Source organism: Sturnira hondurensis, unplaced genomic scaffold (genome assembly GCF_014824575.4).
Source record: "Sturnira hondurensis isolate 20B ecotype Veracruz unplaced genomic scaffold, ASM1482457v3 Scaffold0018525, whole genome shotgun sequence".
Taxonomy (NCBI): Eukaryota; Metazoa; Chordata; class Mammalia; order Chiroptera; family Phyllostomidae; genus Sturnira; species Sturnira hondurensis.
Genome location: NW_028091156.1, coordinates 4,361,164 through 4,383,415, shown reverse-complemented (window position 1 = coordinate 4,383,415; position 22,252 = coordinate 4,361,164). Strand labels below are relative to the sequence as shown.

Sequence of the window (22,252 nt, the reverse complement as noted above, 5' to 3'; positions counted from 1 at the left end):
GGGCTTTGGGGCCAGGCCCGGTACCCTGAGAAGACAATGAACAGTGCCCAGAGGTTCATACCCCGCCTGTCTGGGAGCAGGGGGGCCACGTGTGTGCTCATCACTCCTTCTCCCCAGACAGCTGGGCTCCCGTGTCATTGACCTTGCCTGCTGGGACTGACAGGACGCACGCTCGGGAAGCTAGGAAGAGCCTCGGACTTGTCACTCCTTCCCAAGGGGTGGCAGGAAGAAATGGGCATCTCAGCAGACACAAAGGGACAGCTGGACCCCAGGGGACCTCCATCTGCGATGCAGAGCCCGGGAAGCACACAGGACTGTGACTGAAGAGCACAGTCCCATTGTGTGAAACCGCAGTCCCCTTTGTGTTCGAGCAGAAGCAAGAAGAGCACCCTGTGCAGAGAGGCCTTGCAGAGCAGACATGCCACCTTCAAAAGTAAGAAGGGGCTATCAGCCCTTAGACCTTTAAATTCTCGCTCATGCAAAGGGGCCCTCTGTCCAAAGGCCTTACCGCTCGGTCCGCTTTGAATGCTGGGCAGTTGGGTCTAAGAAGTTCCAGCCAAAAGATCAGGGGTCAAGAGCATGACCTCTGCCCCACAGGAGGAGAAAGGTGGGCCCATGCAGTCCTAAAGTGCTTAGGGAGAGAGAAAGAACCCGCCCAGACAGGCCTGCGGAGGGAGAGAGCGTGTCCACAGTGCAAACTCCCTGTGGGAACGCTCCTTAAATCGCCGTTGTTTCAGAAGTCAAATAAATGCTCGGGCAAGGCTGACTTCTAGAAAAAGGCGTACTTGACCTCATGCACCGAACCTCCTGTGTGTTTCCCGTAGTCTTTTACTGCCACCAGCACGAAGCTGCTACCTGTGCCGAGGGAGGGAACGAGAGCAACTTGATTGTTGAAATGCACGTTTGGCTGCAGAGGCCTCCCCTGGAAGCAGACCCGGTAACGACCCAGAGCTCTTTAGGGAAGTGTCCTTGTTGCACACTTATGAAACCCAAGGTGTGTACTGGCACCGTGGCAGTGCTGGGCCTGCCGGGGACTTGTGTTCTCCTGGGTGTTCGTCATCCTACCTGCCCCCCCCAACCCCCGCTGTATCACGGGAACCCAGAACGCAGAGCCAGATGCCTGTCTGGGTGCTTGGCAGGCCACCGGCGCTGCTGCAATTAGCAAGATGGATCATGATTCAGCATCAGACACAGGCAGCCTCCACTGGAGCAGAGCGGACAGCTTAAAAATAGCCGAGCCGCGCTGCGGCTGCATGTCGCCAGCCCGGGCTCCCCGCGAGGCAGGGCAGCTGCCACCAGCAGAGCCCGCAGAGGGTCCCACCGCCCACCCGCCGGGGCCGCCTTCCAGCTGTGACAGCCTCGCAGGAAGTGGAAGGGGCAAATCCATCAAGTTCCCCAGGCAGAACACCCAGCTTGGAAGCGCCAGTGGTCCCTGGATCCACTGTGGGGGTCCCCGAGTGCCTGCGGGGGCAGATCTTATTTCAAACACACAGATAGAAAGACAATGCACATTCCTGCCCGGTGGCCCCAGTACTGACAACTGTGTGTGCACCCACACCCACACCCACAGGGGGTGCTCCCAAATCCTCCCTGCCCACTTAATGGCCAGCAAGGGGGCCACTCAGCCAGAAGGAAGGGAGCAAATACCGTGCACAGTGCAAAGAGGTGGGACTTTGTGTTTGGAGACGCCTGGGTTCAAAGCCATGTCAACCTACTGCCTCCTGCCGGCCCATCATGACCCTTCTCCGTCTTGGCCAAACTCTGTCCTTTCTCAGGGTCTCACGCTGGTGTAGATCAGAGCCAGTGGGCACTAATTTGCTGGTCATGTGAAGGGTAAGTGAGGTAACATGCACCGCCTCCAGATGGACGCTCAGCATAAATGACCTGGACACAGCAACACCTGAATCTTATGGCTTCTTCATAGCCACAGCTGAGGTAGATCACAGTCTCCGTGGAACCAGGATCCAGAGGACGGGGGCCACCTGGGGCACTCGGGACGGAGAAAACCACCCGAGGGTCCTCCGTATCCTGCTATTGGTCTAGTTTTCACTCCAGTCGTGTTCTCTGGGTCTGTGATATTTTCTAGACAGAACGGCAGCGTCCTCGGGGATGAGGTTTTCTTTAGAAATGCTCTACCCAATAACCCAAAGGAGATTTAAAATAACAAAGAGGTTTGCCATTACTCGGAGAACACCAGTATTGAATAGATGTCACTTGTGCCCAAGTTAATCTACAAAATTAGCAAAATGATTCCGAAATGGATCTGGAAGAATAATTTCACGGGACTAGCGGAGAACATGTTGGAAGAGAAGAGTAATAAGTGGAGATTGGCTTTATAAGATTTTTAAAGGAGCAAGGAGTGAAATTGTGAGGCAGACGCATAGGGCGAGACATCAAATCAATGGAATATAACAGCAGGTCCAGAAACAGACCCAAATATCTCAATGATGTTGGTATATTATGAAGGTGGTATTTCAAAAACAATGGAAAACAAACGAACGACTCCGTAAGTAGTATTGGTACAACCTGCTGGGCATTTAGATGAAAATAAACTATATCCCTACTTCTTTCAAGACACAGGGACAAATTTCCAGACTGAGTAAAAGTTTAAATATAATAAACTATCAAAAGATAGGTGGATATTTAAATAACCTTGGGCTGGCAAAGAACATTCTAAGCATGGCACCGCATGGAAGAAACCATCGAGAAAAAAAGGTCCATAGAATGATCACGAATGCATTTAAAGGCAAATGGAAATGGTGGGAGCAATGATTGAGATATATGTAAAAGGGTGAATATTTGAGGAGTCTTAATCAATGGACAAGGGAGAGATGTTAAGAATTAGCAGAAAGATTGACAAAGAAGGCGAACCAACGATTCAAAACAAAAACTGCAAATGGCCAGTAAAGACAAGAGGCTTGCTTCATTCCAGCCACACTGGTCTTCTTTGGTTCTTGGCCACCCAGGGCTACTTCCTGCCACAGGACCTTTGCACAGGCGGTTCCCTCTGCCGGGAACACCTTCTCTCTTGACCTTCACCTGGTGAAAGCCATTGACCCTCTGCTCAAAGCCGACTTCCCCAGCACGGGCTTCCTCATTCACTCCCCCAGCACAGTCTAAGCAGGTCCCCCTCCTCTGTGTCGTGTCCTGTGTGGCACTCTTTCCAGCTTGCACGCACACATCTATTTCTGTCATCCTCAGACTGTCCCCTCCCCATGGACAAACCGCCTCTGTGCTTTTCTGACCGTTGTACGTGTGCCACAAGGGTTAAATAAATTATGGGATGCACATAAAATGGAGCATTGTACATTCAAAGTGATGTCAAAAAAGATGAACTGTTAAAAGGGTATAAATGATATCACGATGTATTGTTAAGTAGCAAAAACAGGTCACAAAATGTCTATAGTACCATTTTGGGGGAAAATGTATATACATAGGAAAGGTACATACATCATATTTTTTAACAGAGGGCTGGCGTGACATTTAATTTCTTAATTTTGCTTATCCAAATTTTCTTTAAAAATTATATATATAGATATATATATTATATTTTTTAAGTAAGGGGAAATTATTAAAACTAGTTACGGTTTTCTACTCCAAGCCATGGAGTCCCCGTGTAGGTAATTTCTGTAGCCACTACCATAGGTGCCCCTTCCCACAGATCCCCCTGACCTCCCTCCCTCACACCTTCATCTTCATTTCCGCCACCGGAAAGAGTGAGAACAGAGCCCAGCCCCGAGGCACCGGGTCGAACTCTGTTTAGCTACCTCTAAGCCCCAGATTCTCAGCCCCTTCAGAAAATAAAAACTAAATGGATGAGCACCCCACATTTTAAGGAAACCTTCGATTTCCACGGAGTCGCCCAGACTCCCAAGAACAGTTCAAACGGAATGTTTGAGTCACACCTTTTGGGGAATCTGTCGACGCTCCGCCTGGAGAGCTATGTCTACGCCATGCCTCCCTAGACGGGCAGCTGACCACCTAGTGAGGGGGAAGAAGGGGCACGTGCAGGTTTCGACATTGCAAGGCTAAGATCCCCCGCACAGTATTTCCGAGAGGTGGGAGGACTGTGTGTGTTCGGCACGCACTGGGCGTGAGGTCCGGGCAGGCGAAAGTGTCACCATCAGAGGTCAGGGAGGAGTGGATAAGGGACCCAGCTTCTCCCGTGAGGGGCTCCCACCACTCAAAGTAGGTGAGAGTTCAAGCTCCCCACTTGCCCGGCGTTCTTAACACAGTAACGCAGTGCCGGCATCGGGCTTCCTGGAGAATAAAACTGGCCGGCTTATTTCTAAGAGAGGAAAGGCCAGGCTATACACTTCATACACTGGAGAAATTGCTTTTAAGAACTGTTACGGCTGAGAAAAGCTTCCCCTTGAAGAGCCGCCAAGGACAGGGGCCCTGCTCCTTGTGTGTGGGAGCTCTGTGCCTGAGGCTTCAACATGGGGAAATTGCCGGGCCCACCTCCAGACCCCGAGGCCCTGGTTTAATTGGGATGGACAGTTCCCACGTGAGGCTGGGCACACCCCCTTCCAAGGGCTCTGAGACAAAGCAGGCCTGTCTAGGGTCCAGAAGGGTCCCACATGGACCCCTGGAAGGCAGGCAGATTGCTTCCTTGAGTCCGTCTGGACAAGTTTCCTCAGTTTAGAACATTTAGCACTATTTCTTCTGTGCAAGGCTAGGGGTTTGGGGGTTAGAAAGTAGATAGATTCTGTGGAAATACTCATGTCTTCCTGCCTGCGGTCTCTCTCTTCTCATTTGTAACTTCTCATCTATTCATCTCATTCTCTCTCCTCCACAGTTTGTCTCTTATTTAAGGGAGGAAAGAAAAGATGATACCAGTCATTTGCTATTAGGTACACATAGACACAGCTTCTATTATGCACTGTAAAAAAAAATTGGATATTGTAGGGAGGCCCGCTGAGATTGACAGGTCACTCGCAAGCCATCGTGAGAAAGCTATCCCCAAAGTCACCAATGAGGTCTCCACACGGGGACTGCTTTCAGTTCCCATGCTCCTCTCAGACTCTGCAGAGTCTCAGATCCTTGACCATCCCCGACCCTAAACCCTTTTGTCCCTTGGCAGACAGGCAACTAACCTGGGTCTCCGTCAATCTCTCTAAACAGTCGCTCGGTCTCCTGCGAGGAAACCGAGGCACAGAGCGGTTCAAGGACATGTTCAAGATCACAAGCTTATTAACTGTTGGAGCTGGGATTCAAAGCCAGGCCTCGTGACCCCTCCCTCTTCCCCAGCCCCCGGGGCCCCTGTCCCCCAGGCTTCTCTCTAGACAACTGAAAACATGGTAATTACTACTTCCCAGGAGATGACTCCTGAATCCGCATTTATAACCCCGGCTTCTCTCACTCCATCCTCTTGTTCTCAGATGCCTGCTGGGCAAATCTACCTGCATGTCAACGTTTAAATCATCCTAAGACCAAGCTCATCATCTTCCTAAAATAAGCTTTCTTCACAACGTCTCCATTACAGCTAATGGTCTTGCCTTTCCCTTCGGAGCACACGCCGGAGACCTCTGGCTGCCGCGCCTCAGATTTCCCCCTCTGTTCTCTCGAATTCACGGCTTTCCCTCCCCTCCCATTGCCACTGCCTGTCTCTCCTCTGGACCCCGAGCACCCCTCACCTGCAACACCTCCTCCTGGTCTCCTGCCTCCACCTCCTCCCTTCATGGCACCCCACCACAGCCAGACTGAACCCCAGAGGAGTTTTCTTGCCCTCGGTCCATGGACATCTGGGGCTGGACACTTCCTTGTTGGGGGGTTGCCCTGGGTGTAATAAGATGGGCAGCAGCACCCCTGGCCTCTAGAAGCTGGTAGCATACACCCTCCCCCGCTCCAGTCTGGACAACCCAAAATGCCTCCAGGTACTGCCGACAGTCCCGGGAAAGGCGAAGTCACCCAGCTGGGGCCATGGCCCTAACGCCTGGCTCAGCCACGCTGCCCCCACGAGCACTCCCCGGGGCTCGCCAGTGATGCCTTTCTAAGGAAGGAAATGGTTTCCAAGACATTAGAAAATGATGTTTCCTATTTATGATTTTCCTTTGCTTGAGGGTTTGGGCTTCCCCACCTTTGGGCTAGGGTTCAAGGGGTACTGGGGAAAGAGGGTCTAATGAGGAGAAACAGACAGGGCGGTGGATAAATTCACTGGGAGTCTGGCATCTGGGTCTCTGGTGGCAGCGAGTCAAGGACTTGGTGGTGGAGAGCCAGGCTCCCATGCCAGGTGGCTTAGATGGAGACCCCAGCCCGGCACCTCTGAATTCCAGGACCTTGGGTCTGTCCTTTAGTCTCTGCTTGCCTGAAAATGAGGATAAAAACAGTATCTGATGCGTAGGGTTAAATGAGTTCATGTATGTAAAGCACCTGGCATAAAACAGTAACTGATAAATATTAGCCATGAGTGTTACCATTATTATTATTATTATTACTGCTTGTCTCGCCTCACTGCCCGTATGTCTACAAAACATGCTCTCAGGTCAAGCCCCTGTGAGTCCCTCCCAGGCAGGGAGCAGACCCCGTGCTCGCCCGTGGCAACGCCCTTGGCCACACTCTTTCTGCTGAAATCTCTTGGGCCCCATTCCCCCCTGTGCACTCGGACACCCTTCGCAAGGGGACACCCATTCCCCTAACTGGAATGGCTTCCCTGTTACCAATCGCGCCTTCTTCAAGCTGGACTCCACAGTGCTCTGATTACGCCCTCAACACAGACTTTCCTCTGTCCCCATTACAGGTGACAGAATTATTTCCCAACTAAACACATCTCGGCCCCTGAGGGCAAGGGTCCTACTATAGACATCACTCTCTGGAACCTGGGATAGTGCCCTTCACATAGTAAGTACTTTGTAATTCCAAATGGAATGCACAAAGGAAGTCATTCATCCAAGCCACTGTTTTATCATACTGTGATTTCTTATCTGAGACAAGCACATTTGTGTAAGATTTCATCTACCCACTTTAAGAGCGAGGGGAAGGGAGGGAGATGAGAAGGAGAGAAACATGGATGGGAGAGAAGCATGGATTGGTTCCCATTCGTAGGTACCCCAACCACACCCCAACCGGGGACCAACCCCACAACCTAGGCATGTGTCCTGACTAGAAACTGATGCTCCCACCCGCTGGGCCACACCAGTCGGGGCCCGAGACCAGCGTTTTAAGGCATGTGGACATCTGACCTCCGCTGTGCTGGCTGTACTGATAATCCGGTGAACACAGACTTGTAAAAGTTTTCTAATTTTAAGGTCTTGGTTACAAGGTCTTAAGCATGACAAATACCATGTCTCTGCCTTTTTTTGTATGTTAAGTGTTGAATTAATATTCTCCCATGGATCACTAATTGCTTCATGGTACTTTTGCTGCTGTGTTGGCTATGGTGGGTGTCACCGCCCTAAGGCAGAGGAAGATGTCACGGTTGGCGAGCATGGCGTCCCCAGCGGGACATCCTCTAAGCCCGGGCCCTGGAGGTTTGCTTCAGGGGAGCCTGGCTCAGGGCCGGCAGTTCACACCACACAGTCTCCCTGCAGTAACAGGCTCCCAGCCACCCACGGACCACACCGACAGACCTGCAAGTTGGAGTCTCTGTTCCCCGGGGACGACAGCATCGCCCGGCAGGAGGCCATCAGCAGTCTGTGGCTGTCATCAGAAAGAAGCCTGTCGTACTGGCTGAGGACCAGCACGCTCAGACAGCTGGCCGCCAGTGCCCCTCGGCCAAGCCTCAGGGGACCAGAGGGCCCCAGCCTGGGGAGCCTGCTCCAGGAGACACAGGCAGGGACAAACGGTGACCTTCCCCGGGGAGTGAACTCTGAAAACAACAGCATATCCAAATTCTCCAAAAAAAGTGCAAGGCTGATCTGAGTGTCCCCTGGAACTAAAAATGTATTTGAAGGAAATGGAAAGAAGTACTTAGAAGCTTATAAGCACCTGAAATACATTGCCCAAGACACAGAGGGGGAAAGGACCTATTCAGAAGGGGTAAATGACTTTATGGAAAGCAAGATTCAGAGAAAGGAAGGAATAATAGAAGCAATGAGGGCTGGCACACATTGAGCTTGTGTCTGGGCCAGGCCTGGTTTGAAGTGCTTTTTCCACATATTATCTCATTTAATCCAAATTACTCCCAAAAGGTGGAGCCTGTCGTTATAACCCCCAGTTGTCCGAAGGATGGCAAACGATGTTCCAGAAACGTCCCACCGAAGAGGAGGGGTCCCCGTCTCAGCTCTGCCACTAACCAGCTGTGAAAGTGGCCACTCACCCCTCTCCCAGGTCTTCCTGCCCACACCACCCCCAAAGCCAGCCTAACTCTACTAGCCCAAGGCCCAGACGGAGCGGACCAGAGATGTGAACAACAGGGGCATGTGTTATGTTTCCAGTATCCAGTGTGGCAGAAATGAAACTCTAAAACAACAACAAAAAAGACTCAACGTTTTTCACGGGCGCTGAAACCATCAGCTCACAACCCTGGAAACGCTGGCCCCGTCACAGCTGTGCGGTCGGTCCCTCCAGCCTCAACGTGTCACAACAGCACCGGGAAGTACAGACATAATCGACACAAAAGCACTGCTCCTGTCTGTGCATGCGACTGTTTCTCATTCTGCCCACATTTTCAAGGGGGAAAAAATAAAGATGGATATCTTCCAGACATAATTTTCAGTAATAGCACAGGCTTTGGGGTCCTGCCTATCACTCATCTCAGACTCGCCTAGCCTGCCTGATCCAGGGTCTTGCACATAATAAAAGCTCAACAGTGCTGAATAAATCCTACCTCTTCTGAATCTACTTATTTTTTAAATATTTATAGAGAACTCACTTAATAGAGGGTTGTTGGTTTTTTTTTTAATGTGCAGTGTTGACAACTTACCGGGGAGGGTGAGGGTTAAATTAAAGGGGCAGCTGTCTGACGGCCCTGGGATTAGGTGAATTTGTCAACCACCCTGTCTGCCTTTCTCCTTTATCTTCTCTTCCCCCAGTTCACCTTGAACCTCAGCACACAGTGTTCAGGCCCAAAACTTGAAGAGAAAGGCAATCAGACACAGGGCACATGATTTCCCACGCCCTTGAAAACAGCTTCCTTCTCCGCAGGACCTCAGTCAATGGTTTAGCCGCAGACCCACTCCAAGCAGTTGGTTCTGAGCCTGTGGGGGGGGTTTTTTTTTTGAGCCTTTTCTGTGTAATGAACCCATCAGAGAGCCTGTTGAAAGCTGTAGACCCCCCTCAGAGAGGTGCACACACACGTCTGCATACATGTTCCAGGATGAGAGTGGGGGAGGCCTATAGACCCCCTTGCAACAGAGGTTGGTCCATGGCTCAAGGCTAAGCACTCCGGGATGTGGGGGGCAGAGATGGTTGGCAGAGGGAGGGAGACCCCAGCACCTTCTCTGCAGAGACCGCTGCTTCAATGAAAAGCGCTGCAAGTCTCGGAACACAAGCGCCTTAGAACGGCCCCGCAACCACACCTGGACTCACAAATCATTCGGGATCTCCGCTCATTTCAACTTCAAATATCAGCGAAGGAACAAAGGAAATGTTTTGATTAGGAGAGAAGAAATTGCGCCCTAAGAGAGAAACTGGAAATGACTTAAAAATACAACCAGAGATAGCCTCCTATTACGGCAGATATTAACCAGTCACTTTTCCGCAGACTAGCTCCATGTGATAATTCAATATCTACCTGACCTGAACCAGGGGTGAGCCCACTGGGTGGCCTGGGGAGCCACTTACCATTGATTTTGGAGTGGCCAGCAGCTGCAATCGAGTAATGGGAGTGTCTAGCAGTAAGTTGATCAGGTTAGAGCAAACGGTTAAGGTCCTGCATTTGGGAAGCTCTGCAAATGGGAGCTCCCAAACCGCCTCTGGACCCCGCCCGCAGTGTCTGCAGAAGAGTCTGTGTCCGGCCAACCTCAGGAAACGTTCGGTCACTGTCTCCACAAGAGGCAGGAAGAGGTGAGTGAATGGCTTGTGAACTCCCACCCCCCACCCTGCCCCCTCACGGTGCACAGGCAAGTTCCTGCGGCTACGCCTTCGCTCATACTGCTTCTGCCTCCCTTTCTTTACTTCATTGCCACTGGCCCTTCAGAATGCAGCTCTGCTTTCACCTCTTCCTGGAAGCCTTCCCTGCTCTCCCCTGGCTAGGGTAAGAGCTCTGGGTCCCTTCTCATCAGAGTTAACATTTATCTTTCTTTAGCATCTGCTAAGGACTGAATCTGCCCCCAGTGTTCATATTAGGTTAAAGCCCTCACCCCTGACGTGCGTATTTGAGCACAGGGTCTGTGAGGAGGTAACTAAGGTTAAAGAAAGTCATGAACGTGGGGTCCTAAATCAGCCTGACTGGTGTCCTTATAAAAAGAGACATCAGTGTGCTCCCTCTCCTTCCCCTCTCTCCCTCCACGCACACACAGCAAGAAAAGGCCATCTGAGGACACAGCTAGAGGGCAGCCCCCTACAGCAGCCAACGCTGCTGGCACCTTGATCTTGAACTGCCAGCCTCCAGAATCGTGAGCAAACACACTTCTGTTGTTTAAGTCCCCCAGGCTACGGTTCTTTGGTATGGCCACCCAAGTGCATGGGTAACACACATCGACACACAGACCCGAGCTTCTCGAAGGCGTATCCTTATTCCTAGTCTCAGTACCTACTACCACACTCCTCGCACATCGTAAGGGCTTTGTGATTCCTGCTGAGTAAGCATAAGAGCGGATGATGGAAGATAGGAAGCTGAAAGTCCTGCCCACTTCCTCACCCTAACTTAGGAGGTCAAAGCCACGTCTGAACCCCAGCAGGTCACAGTAGAGCAAACGGAGCCTCTCCAAGTGTTTCACGCACCGGGGGAGCGACAGGGTTCAAGGCAGAGCCAGACGTCAATGCTCCCGTTGTCCTTCCCGCCATTTATGTGGCTGTTGTTGCCACCCGACCCAGATGTCAGACGCAAGACGGAAGGAAGACCTTAGTAATAACCGGATGCTCAACAGTATCTTATTCATGGAGTAGCAAGTCTCGGCCACCAAACCAGCTGCAGAGCCCACTAACCCACTGGCCACACTCTGGGGGTGGGCTTGGGGCCTTCTCTGCAGAAACAGCACCCACTGTGGAGGCATGACCTTAAGGTTACCGCCATCTCAGCCCGTCTATTAATCAGTGGACATGTTTCCTGAGTATCTAGAATGTGCACAGCACGGTCAAGTTAAAAAAGGAGATGACTCGGCTGTGGATCCAGCCTCCCAGGAGCTTCTACAAGTAAAAACAAAACAGACAGTAACGATGAAGATAATGAGGAGACAGACGGTCAACACTCATTCACGTCCCTCTACGTGCCATGCGCTGTTCTGTGTGCTCTCCACGTGTGAGCTGCTGAATCTTCCCAACAGCTCTGTGGGGTGGGCGTTCCCCCCATTTTCCAGATGACAAAACTGAGGCAGAGACAGATTAAGTAGTTTGCCCCACATAGAAAGCAACCACACCGCAGAGCTAGGATTCAGTCCCGGGGGGACCTGTTCTCAGTGGCCACCCCGACGTGCCTTGTGGGTGACAGAGACCCTTTTTCCTCCTCTTTAGAACGACAGGGCCATCCTGGGTGCAGGGGTTTCACGGGCTGGTGAAAGGTTCTGAGGAGGCACCGCACGGAAAGCAGGTAGAGGCTCCGGGGTGGCTTGCTCGGCCAGGTCCCCTCAGTCCCCACCTGTCCAGGCAGATCCTGTGAAGGAGCTAAGGGGCTTCGCATCCACCACCTGGTCTGGTCTGTCCCCGTGGCCCTCCCAGGCCAACAGTCTAAGACTGCAGTGTTCTGAGAATTCTCAGAGCTGGGGGAGCCAGGGGCTACCCACAAGGTCACAGGAAAATGGACCTGAAATGGAAGCTGTGTCACAAGAGAGAGGAAGGCTCTGTGATGGTAGAAAGGAGACGAGGGATTACAGGCCCAGCTGTGTGAAGGCCAGCTGGAGGCACCGACCCAGCACCTTAGGGCAAAGCAAGGACTAGGTACAGCAAGTGTGATTTGAACTTCACCCTCTGCCCTCGTCTTTCTAGGTCAACGGACCATCCTTAGTGCAGCATGTTCTGGAACTCATAGTGAACGTGTGGCCATCTTGTCCTTCAGCTGTAGGAGAGCGACTGTGTGTGTCCATCTTAATCCAGGAACAGCGCCGGAAACCTGGAGCTTGAATGCAAATCGAAAGCCCAGGGAGAAACAGGCTCGGTACAACCTCTTGCATTTCCGTGGAAGTCAGCTCCTGCCACAGCACCGAGAACGTGACCCAATTTAGCAGCCACATCAACACAGCAGGTACCAGAGAAAATGCCAACTCTTAGAAGGCCAAGGCACGTAGGAGGTGAGATGCACACAAGCCATGTTGTGAAGTGCAGGCAGGGACCAGTCACCAGCTCTGCTGTGGATGAAAGCCCCTGGGAACCACGCTGCAAGCAGGAAACTGAGAGAGAACAATCTGAACAGCAGATTCACGGGAATCGGCCCTCGCACGGGGCTGCAATTCACCCAAGGCAAAGGGGACTGTGACAGAGACAAGGCAGGTTCACGGCCTCTGTAGGTTTGGGGAGCCCCCAGAGAATTGGGGGCTCCTTCATCTGGTGATGACAAAGGGCAGAATCTCTGCACCCTCATTGCCACATAAGTGAAGTCGGCAGAGGCAAACTGGGGTGGCTGGGGGCGTGGCGTGCTCAGGTACCTCACAAAGCCATGCAAGAACCTGTTCTGTTCACTCAAAGCCTGAGGATCAGGTCTCATTTTAAGGACTCCTTCCCCAGATCAGACCGCGATCTTCCAGGAGCCCCCAAACAGGCTGCAGTGGGGTGCCCCGGGCTGGCTGGCAGGCTGCTTCCCTGAAGGGCTCGGAGGCCGGAACACAGAAGACTGCCAGGCATCCCCGCCACGGATGAGGAATCCCAAGATCTCCAGCCCACAGAATCCCCGAAAGCGGCATTCCACCTGCAGAGCTATAAAGAGATTCCCAAGAATTAGAGGCAGCCGGCAGCTGGAGGTGAGCGGAGGCACCCAACCTGGATAAAACACTTAGTGATGCTCCAGATTTAAACGCAGCTCCCCGTTCACCCCGCCGTGCTGCCGGGGGCTGTAGATGCTGGCCCGCTGTGCCCAGGTGCTCCCAGCAGCAGAAACGCCACCCAGGGCAAGGGGGAGGCATAGAGGGACACAGAGCACCCGACCCCCTCATGGGCCCTCTGAAGCACCTGTAATGAGTCGTTTGCCTGCCTCACATGTTCAGTTTCTCCACTCCGCACCCAACCCCAAGGCTTCTGTGAGCCCACAAAAGGGACCAGCTGGGTTTGGTCCAACAGCTATTGAGAAGTTCCTCTCCACGGCACGAGGACCTTCTCCATCTCCACACGAGACTGTTCACCAAACGCACCAGGCGTCAGGGACAGAGCACAGATCGACAAGCCCATTTTGCAGCAAAAGAGCCCCTCCGGCTGCCTGACATCCTGTCCACACAAAATGAGCTTTCAGGGGTCAGGACCTGCACGTGGGGAGGCATTCCCACACTGCTCGGGGCATTCCTGAGCCTCCCCCGCCAAGGACTTAGGGAAGCAAAGGGCAAAACTGGCCCCAGGCGCCGCGCGGAGACAGGTGTCCTTCCAGACCTGTGATCACAACTGTTTTGTATTTATCAAATGCCTGGTCTCCTGACCCTGCCTCCTCTGTCTGCGCACATCCCGCCCCCTGGGAAGTGAAGAGAACAGCCCCGTTACTTCTGATTTTCAGATGGAGAAACCAAAGCTTGGAGAGGCTAAGTGACCTGCCACAGAGGTGACCAAGCTAGTCACGGGGGAGGGGACAGAGGGATCACCCTCGGACAATCGCGCCTTTGAAGAATCACCAACAGCTCGAGAAGAGGAATCTTTGAAGGGCTGGAGGACAGGGCTGCCAGAGGCCTGTGCAGGAAGGACATGCGTGGGCGGCAGTGAGCGCCTACAAAGTCCCAGTGCCCCGGGCATGTAGAAGGGGCCACAGTAGGGAGGAAGCCCTCCAGCCACTGTCATTAGACTCATGCCCAGGGTCCCCTCTGCTCAACACCCCCAGAAGGGAAGTACCCGAAGTCTCCCATGAACTCCGGTTCTCCCAGTGAAGGCTGGAAAAGATTCTGACTCTTCGCAGTCAAGTCTCAGACACCTCTCTGCAGACCCACCACCCTCCCGGCCACAGCCCTACCCTTTCCTGGCCCTGCCCTCCTCTGGGTCCAGTGGTGTGAGCAGCCTGAGCTCAAAGCACTAACTTCACCCTAATGATAACATAAGGATGAATCTCCCGCCCCCACTTCAGAGTGGACAAACGACAGCCAGGATCAAGTTCTCTCGTCACTGTATTTTTGCCAAAACTGATTATCAGCACAATGGCTCGTCCTCCTTACTGGCTTCTCTCCTTGACACTTAAATGCGCACGTTTCCTGGGCCTCATCCTCAAACCCTCTCCTTGGCTCATTGCACTCTCTTCCTGGGAGAGCCCCACCCGACCCGCGGCCCTGGCAACCCCTCCACGGAGACAGCACACAAATCTCCAGCTCTTGTCACTCTCCAGAGCACCCAAGCGCGTTTTCAACTGCGTGATGGATGACAGTGCGCAAATGGACGTCCTGCAGGCCACACAAGTCTCCTCATTCAAAACGAACTCATTAGCCTCCCTCCAAATGCCCACTGCAGGGACTCTAAGAACCACCCCCTCGACCAGCCGGCTGCTGGCTCTGGCCTCTTTTTCACATGCCTTTATTTCTCTCTGTTGAAGCCCTCATCACATCCCTCCTGGGCCAATGCAAGAGTTCCTAACTGGCCCTCTCTGAAATCTAAGTTCCCCAAGAGCGGGGCTTTGCTTTTAGGTTTTGTACCCACCCTCCACTTGGTCAAGGGGGATGCACAATGAAATCGTTAATGCGTAAGGCCTCCCGATCTCGCCTCCAGCTTCCACGTTGCAAAAAAATTCTTTTCTGAACGCGAAGATCCCACCATGCCAGACCCCCGCAGACCATTTTGTAGGCTCCCCGCCGGCCGAGTGTGGTGTAACCCCCAAACATTTGAGCCCGGTACGCAGCTGCCACGTGAGTCCCACGGGCCTGCCCTGTCTCTTCTCTTCCATAAGGCTGCCCTTCCCTAGTCCTGGTCTCCAGGACTCATCCTTTCTCATTCTCCGCTTAGCTCTCCTCTCTCCTGAAAAAAGCACTTTCTCACCACCTACCTGCTCTGCCTGGAAAATGATTTTATCACTCAAGACTCACAGGAGGGAGGTTGGGGGGATGGGTGAAAAAGGTGAAGGGACTGAGAAGTACCGATTGGTTGTTACAGAGTGGTCATGGGGATGTAAAGTACAGCCTAGAGAACACAGTCAGTAATACTCTCCTAACTGCGTGTGGCGCCAGGTGGGTGCGGGATTTATCAGGACGATCACTCAGTAAGTTATGTAACATCTAATTACTGGGGTGAACGCCTGAAGCTAAGATAATAAGGTATCAGTATGTCAACTATAACGGGAAAGGAAGAATGATTTAAATGTGGGGATAAAAAAGACTCAGCTCAAATGTCACGCTCTTAGGCCGCTGTAGGACCCACGATGCCAGGTCATGACAGAGAGCCCTAGGGGGCTACGGGGACCAAGGATGGGTGACCACCTAATGATCTCAACACCACACATGCATCTCTGCCTGCTCCACTGGGCGTTACAATGCATTTGTCACATAGCACCCTTTCAGAGCAAAGGAAGCTCTTAGAAACCCTTTGCACAGTGAAAAGAGCAAGCACCAGTTCGTGGGTGACAGTGTCGGTACCTCAAATAACTACACTTTCCCATGAACTCATTTGATTCTCGCAACCACCATGGGAGGCAAGCAGTGCAATGTCATTCCCATTTCGCAGATGGTGAGGATAAAACTGAGGCAGAGGTTAGCGAACTGCCATGTACCCAGGTGGGGACAGGAACAAGTGGTCACGTGTATTTCCTACTGGACGTGATTACAACTCTCTGCTCTTTTTGCCTCAAGAAACTAAAATGTCTCTTCCTCTAAGTCATTATGATAAGCAAATGAGCAGCTCCCATCTACAAAACAATGGTGCAAACAGAAAGGTGACAGAAAAAAAAAAAAAAAACCCAACCAGGTGCCCCCATTGCCAAAGGGAGAAATCTGGGCACACTCTTGAAGGGCCAGGTAGTAATTCAGAACTGGATTGTTCTCTACGGAAGGAACTCAAGGCTCTAAACAGCCTATTCCCCCATGTTATCTGTGTATCATTTAAGCATAGAGGTGGCTCCTCCAATCAGCCATCGAGTATCTACTGTCATCCTATGGCTTAAATTTGCAGACGTACCCCCCCAAAAGCAGCTGTGAAAATGCATCCTTGGGTGGGATTCTAACACTGAGACTCAGAGTGAGTTAACGGAAGTAGTCTAATAGAACAATCAAGAGCCTCGCCCAAGATTAATCCTCCAAACCTATCAGATGTCCACTGAACAAGCAGTACCTGTTGTTTCTTGCCTGGAGAGAACTGAAATCTTCTGAGGTTAAGCCTTCAGGGAAGTCGGAAGGCTTCTTCTATACACTGAGCATCTGAATTTGGAAGCCAGCTGGATTGTAACAAAGCCGTAGACGCACAGATTTTACACAATCCACCGCAAGCATGGATTTCATCTCTTTCTTTAAAGAACCTCCCTGTTGCTGGTTCTCCCAAGTCCATCACTTATATCTTCGATAGATCCAATCAGACCGAAGAAATAAGGTCTTCTTGGATTTTGTCACTTAGAGAGAGGGGAATAAAGCCCATGAGTGACCCTGATTGTGCAGCCTGGCTCCCACGCGGGTAATTCCAGGAGATTCAAGTCACCAATTTCAAACAGAAACATGAGACAGCCAGGTCGAACCTTTATTTCCAAATGCAAACCTTACTCATACTCTCTTGAAGAGCTTGGTTTAATGAGATAATGATGAAATGATCATCGATCAAGTTTACGGAGCTCAGCAATCCCTCTCACTTCGAAGAATCAAAGTCTGGAGACCAGGCATTCATTCTGCAGGTTCGTACGTGTGCCGGCCGCAGCGCCTGCCCCACTGGGGCACTTCTCTCTGGAGTGGGGCAATATGGGTAATAGCGGCTTTTCCCCCACAGTGTGTCCAAGTTCACTGTCAGTCCCAAATAACGTCAAGAATCATTTTGCTGTGCTTCTCTCATGTCCCCAGTTTACCTTGTTTAAAATTAATAAAGCAATTACAATCTTCTCAATTAAAAGGCTCTCTTAAATGCACTTTTAACTCTAGTTTATGAGCCACTCCCTTAATTATTCCTATTTGTTTTTCTTCTTGAACGGGTAATTTCTTCTGTCTTAGAGTAGCCCAGGATTCTTTTTCTTAAAGAAGAGGAAACTGGGCCGGAATTTCCCCTAGAACTTAGTGTCTTGGGCTCAGACCTTCACACACTGGGCAGCAGAGTAAATGACTCTCACAGACCATCTTCTCCAATTCTTACTTTGGAGTCAACCTTTGTGATGGACTTTGAGGGTATTATGCTAAGTGAAGTAAAGCAGACAGACAAAGACAAATCCCACACGACTTCACTTCTATGTGGAATATAAAAAACGAAATAAACACACAAAACGGAAACAAACTCATAGATCCAGAGAACAAATTGGTGGTCGCCAGATGGGAGCAGGGTGGGAGGGGCCGGGGGGAAAAAGGTAAAGGGGTTGAGACGTACAAATTGCCAGTTATAGAAATAGTCATGGGCAATGTCAAGTACAGCACGGGGAATGCAGTCAATGATATTGCAGTAAGTATGCATGGTGTCAGGTGGGCACTAGATTTCCCAGGGTGACCACTTGGTAAGGTACAGAAATGTCTCAGCACCATGTTAGACCCCTGAAACTAATCCAATACGGTCTGGCAGCTGTAATTGAAAAGTAAATAAAATTCTTTTTTTTTGTAGAGTGAAACCTTTGGAGGTGCTCCAACCGCTGGCCCCCTCCCTCAGAGCCCACCCTAAGCACCACCTCTTCTCGGGAGACTTCCCTGATTTTTCCTCCAGCTTCTGAGACCACCTCCAAGTGGAGGTGGCCTCGAGTGCCACGACATTCTTGCACGTTGTCACCACCCGTGTTCATTCTTTTCTAAATGGCGTGCCGGTAATTGGGGGACCTTTTTTCTTGCTGTCAACTAGCATCGAGCACCTTCTATGCGTCCAGGGCTGTCCCATGCGCCTGGGACACAAAAATGAAGGAAGGCAGGGTCCTGGCCTTCGGGGACTTATGGTCTGGTGGATGAGACACTACGAAGAAGAGTTATACCCCATGCAGTGGGAGCCCAGGTGAGGGCAGAATGCAGTGACCGGAGAAGTTATTAAACGGATTAGAGCATTTGTGTTGGGTCTTGAGGAGACAGTTGCTCACTGGGCAAAAAATAAAGAAAGGTTCTTTCAGGTAAAGGAATATCATAGATCTCTGTGCTTGGAACAGTGGGGACAGGCACTCGCTATGCGTGGAGAGAGCGAAGCAAAAGCCTGGGTCATTACATGGTTGTCTCAGCCCCTCCTCACCACCACTCTGCATTTATAGAGACAGCACCCACGTGATTGCCACCCCTCCCACCCGCCCTGCAAGCTAGGCAGCATCACCCTCATTTAATGGGGCTTTCAAAGGCCCCCAAGCTCTCAGGGAACAGCACTGGGCCTGGGTTCCTGAGAACATAGGGCTGTGCTAACGAGCCTGTCGTCAAGGACTGGTATATGGAGCAAACTCTCACTCTTTTCCCCTACGCCCAAACTCCCCCAAACCCTGCCCCTGTGACCAGGAACTGGGAGGGAGGAAGAGGGAATCAGCCAAACCGGGCTCCACACAGATTCTGGAAACAGCCGGGGCCTGCGTCTCCCAATCAACCCGATTGTTGAGTCCTCTCAGGGTATGTGGTCTTAGTGGCCCCAAGTGAAGACTGTTTTCCTAATTTACAAAAGACAACCTGGGAAGAGCCACCCCAAAGTCACCGAAAGCCAATTCAGGTTCCCGAAAGCTCTCCCAGGGCTCAAAGAACTGAACTGAATGTCCGGCGTTGGAGGACAAAGCATTTCATTTCTGATAAGAGTCCTTTCCCCCTCCTTTTCTTCATCTGATCATTTTCTCAATTTCTCCCTTTCTAGTTCAGGCGTTTTCCGTCCTACTTGTACCGGGCACATGCTTTTTCCCCTCCCAGCTGAGGCTATTAGGGCTTGCTGTTACGGCATTCCTTTTCCACTGAAAGCAATCAAAAATGAAAATCCACATCTCAGAGCAGTGTCTCTTAAATATGCACCTTTCATTGTCCATAAAGTAAAAGCGAGCACTCTCAGAAGGCTAATTTTCGGCTCTGTGTATCACCTGAAGATTAGACTCTGGGGAACACCTGCCCCCGCCCAGGCCATCTGCATCTGGGTGCCTGAGAGGGGCAGCCGAAACTCTTGTGCCGGACTGGCTGATTTTCAGGAACGCCTCGGCGTCTGTCCACGGAGCTGCTAACAAAGTGTGGTCCTTGGACCAGGAACAAGGACATCCCCTATGAGCTGGTTGGAAATGCAGATTCTCAGGCCCCAGCCCTGACGGGCTGAACCAGAACCTGCCTTTTAGCAACATCCCAGGTCGGTTCCTATGCACAGTCAAATCTAGAACTAAAGTGAATTGCCTTTCACTGCCATCCTGGGCCCCCACCATCTGGGTTTCTTCCCTAAGAAAGACATCTCTGAACAGTGAACTCCACAGAACAGTCCTGCCACCCTTCCCCACCCAAGCTGTTTATTCACAGAGGAGTCCTGATTTAATAAGTGTTCGTCCAGAAATCAGACCCTGCGTCTGAAGGAGTTCAAGATGAAAGTCTGAGCACCTAAAAAGGGAGACCTCTAAAACTGAGAGGGGACAGCAACCCTTCTTTCCAGCTTCGTCCTCTAAGCTCAGGATCTTTTTGCCTGACATCCGCTCCCCTCGGAAGACAGGCATCCAAGACATGTTGGTGGGTGACTGATGTGAGACCGGAGGGGCTTCACTGCGCCCTGAGATCCCGGGGCAAGTGGCAAAACCAAGAACATAGCCTCCAAGTCCGGGCTGTGGTGCTCAGACCTCACACCTTCAATAAGGACCCTCAAAATGCACATGGATGCATGCTCCTGACTCTGCTACCTCCACGGGAGAAAACGCCAAGAGGAGGGGAGATCACGTGGGCCTGGTTTGGGGCAATAGACGCTAAACAGAAGTCAAGAGAAGGGAAGGGGGAAGGAAATGAGTCATCCCTGCTCGGTGCCGCCCTGCCCACCTGCATAGCTCAGGTGTCCAGGGCTCAGCAGGGGCTCGGACCAGAGCCCCACACAGGTGCCATCCTGGCGTTACATTTGACTTTGCCCTCTATGAAGAGGGAACCTGCCTGAGAGACAGTATCATAAAAATAAGAGCACCAAAGAAGTTACCTTTTGGGGAAAAGCAAAACAGGGCCCCCGTCCAAAGCAAATGTCTCCTCACCAATTCTGGCCGGTGCATTGCAGACAAGGCCTTTCCCGTCCCTCGTGGGGAGCCCTGCATTACTGATGGCTCCGTGCTCAAGTCCCAACTTGTTGTTACCCTCCCCCACTTTTGCTAATTTTTCACTCATTTTTCCCCATCTTCACCTTGGGATTCTCCGAAACAGCAATATCTTAATGCACTAAAATGGTTTAAGCATATCAATCGATACCTATTTTTCCACCAATTATAACTTATTTATATATGAATGGTATCTTGGCCCTGGAATGTGGTTCCGTCCTTTCAACATGGACACATCAGCAAGCTCTCACGGAAAATGTGGGAAGGACAGCAGTGATGGGCAGTGGTGGACCGGGGAGGCAGAGACATTCTTAGGCTCTGAAATGCAGGCGGGACCTCAGTCTCTCCCACTCCCCCCAAAACCGAGCATGTTACAGGGCAGCCGCCTGTGGGGTCTGAGGTTAACCTGTACCCCAGCCAACCTGCACTTCATACGAAAGCACTGGACTTGGCTCCCCCTGTAACTCAGGCCTGGAGAAGCCAAGCAATCCTCCAGAAACACATCTGAAAAAACCCCTCTGCATCCCCTCCCCACCCCTGACACGCACAGACATGCCTGCACATGCCACCTCCCAAGGAAAGAGAAAGTTAACTTGCAAGTAAACCTGTCCTGCAGCCAGCCCAGCCTTGTTCTCAGACCCTTTGCATTCATGAAGGGGGCTCCTGCAACAGAAACCTGCCTGCCCTGTGTCTGCTGAGGGCATAGACAAGGGGTCCACAAGCACACAGGAACCACAAATTCCTCTCTCTCTCTCTCCCCGCCGCCCCCCCAAAGTGAGATAATAGGCCAGGCTTATTGTCCTTCCTTCAGAGAAGCCAGGCTAGGCAGCTGATGGGAAGCTCCAGACAGAAGACTGGGGGTGTGAAGCTGTGCGGGCTCCAGAGGAATTTGGGGGGAACTCCAGCAGCTTAGAAAGAGGATGGTCTTAGGCTGGGACACAGGGGCTCCTCGGGTTCTCAGATGCCCCAGAAGTCTGGGTGTATGGGGGGAGTGGCAGGGCTGTCCTGCCAGCCAGCCTCCCCTTCCCTGCCGTCCTGGCCCCCCTGGTCACAGCAGAGTCACTCACCGCCCGTGAGCTGTGCAGGGCCGAAGCACAGGGCCAGCTGAAACCACAGGATCACGGCCAAGAGTCTCTGGGGGGACTGAGGCTGCTGCTGCTGCTGCTGCTGTTCTAGAAATCCATCTCCATGGCTCGGGTTCATTCCATAATACATCTTTCATCCACAGAGGGCATCCGGCTTGCAAGAGTCTACAACCAGGAACGAACACGACAATACCCCTGGCTGCCTGAGCTCCCGAGGACACGCTTCCGCTCCTCGGCCATGGGACTCGGGGATGGGGGGCGGGGGGTGAAGCTCGGCTTCCCCGGCTCCAGGCTCTATCCCCTGTCCTCCCCCACCCCTTCTCCCACGGCGAGATCCCCCCAGCGCGGGTACATTGAGTAACAGCCGCGGCGGGATGCTGCGCTTGCGGGGAGGGATGGAGGAGGGGAGGGAGGGCCGGGGGTAGCGCACGTTGGCTCTGCGCCGGTCCCCGGGATCCAGCGGCTGCGACCATGAGGGGAAAGTCTAAAGCCTTCCAGTGTCTCGGGGCGGAAAAAACACTTTTTCCTGGGCCTAGACAGGTCAGTCTTAGGAATCTCACATGTGGCACCCGATCCCCCAGGATACTTCTCCGGTTTACCCCAGGATGAGGATGAGTCCTATTGCCCGGTC

At 52.1% G+C, this 22,252-nt stretch overlaps 1 protein-coding gene across 2 annotated transcripts in view; it reads right to left on the bottom strand.

Annotated features, from left to right (window-relative positions):
• Positions 1-22,252, bottom strand: part of SUSD4 (sushi domain containing 4) — an 89,506-nt gene that overhangs the window by 66,871 nt on the left and 383 nt on the right. For both annotated transcript variants that reach the window (XM_037069356.1, XM_037069357.1), the window contains exon 2: positions 21,604-21,786. In XM_037069356.1, coding sequence (XP_036925251.1) covers positions 21,604-21,751 — 148 coding nt within the window. In that variant the 5' untranslated portion in view covers positions 21,752-21,786. The remainder of the gene's footprint in view (positions 1-21,603; positions 21,787-22,252) is intronic.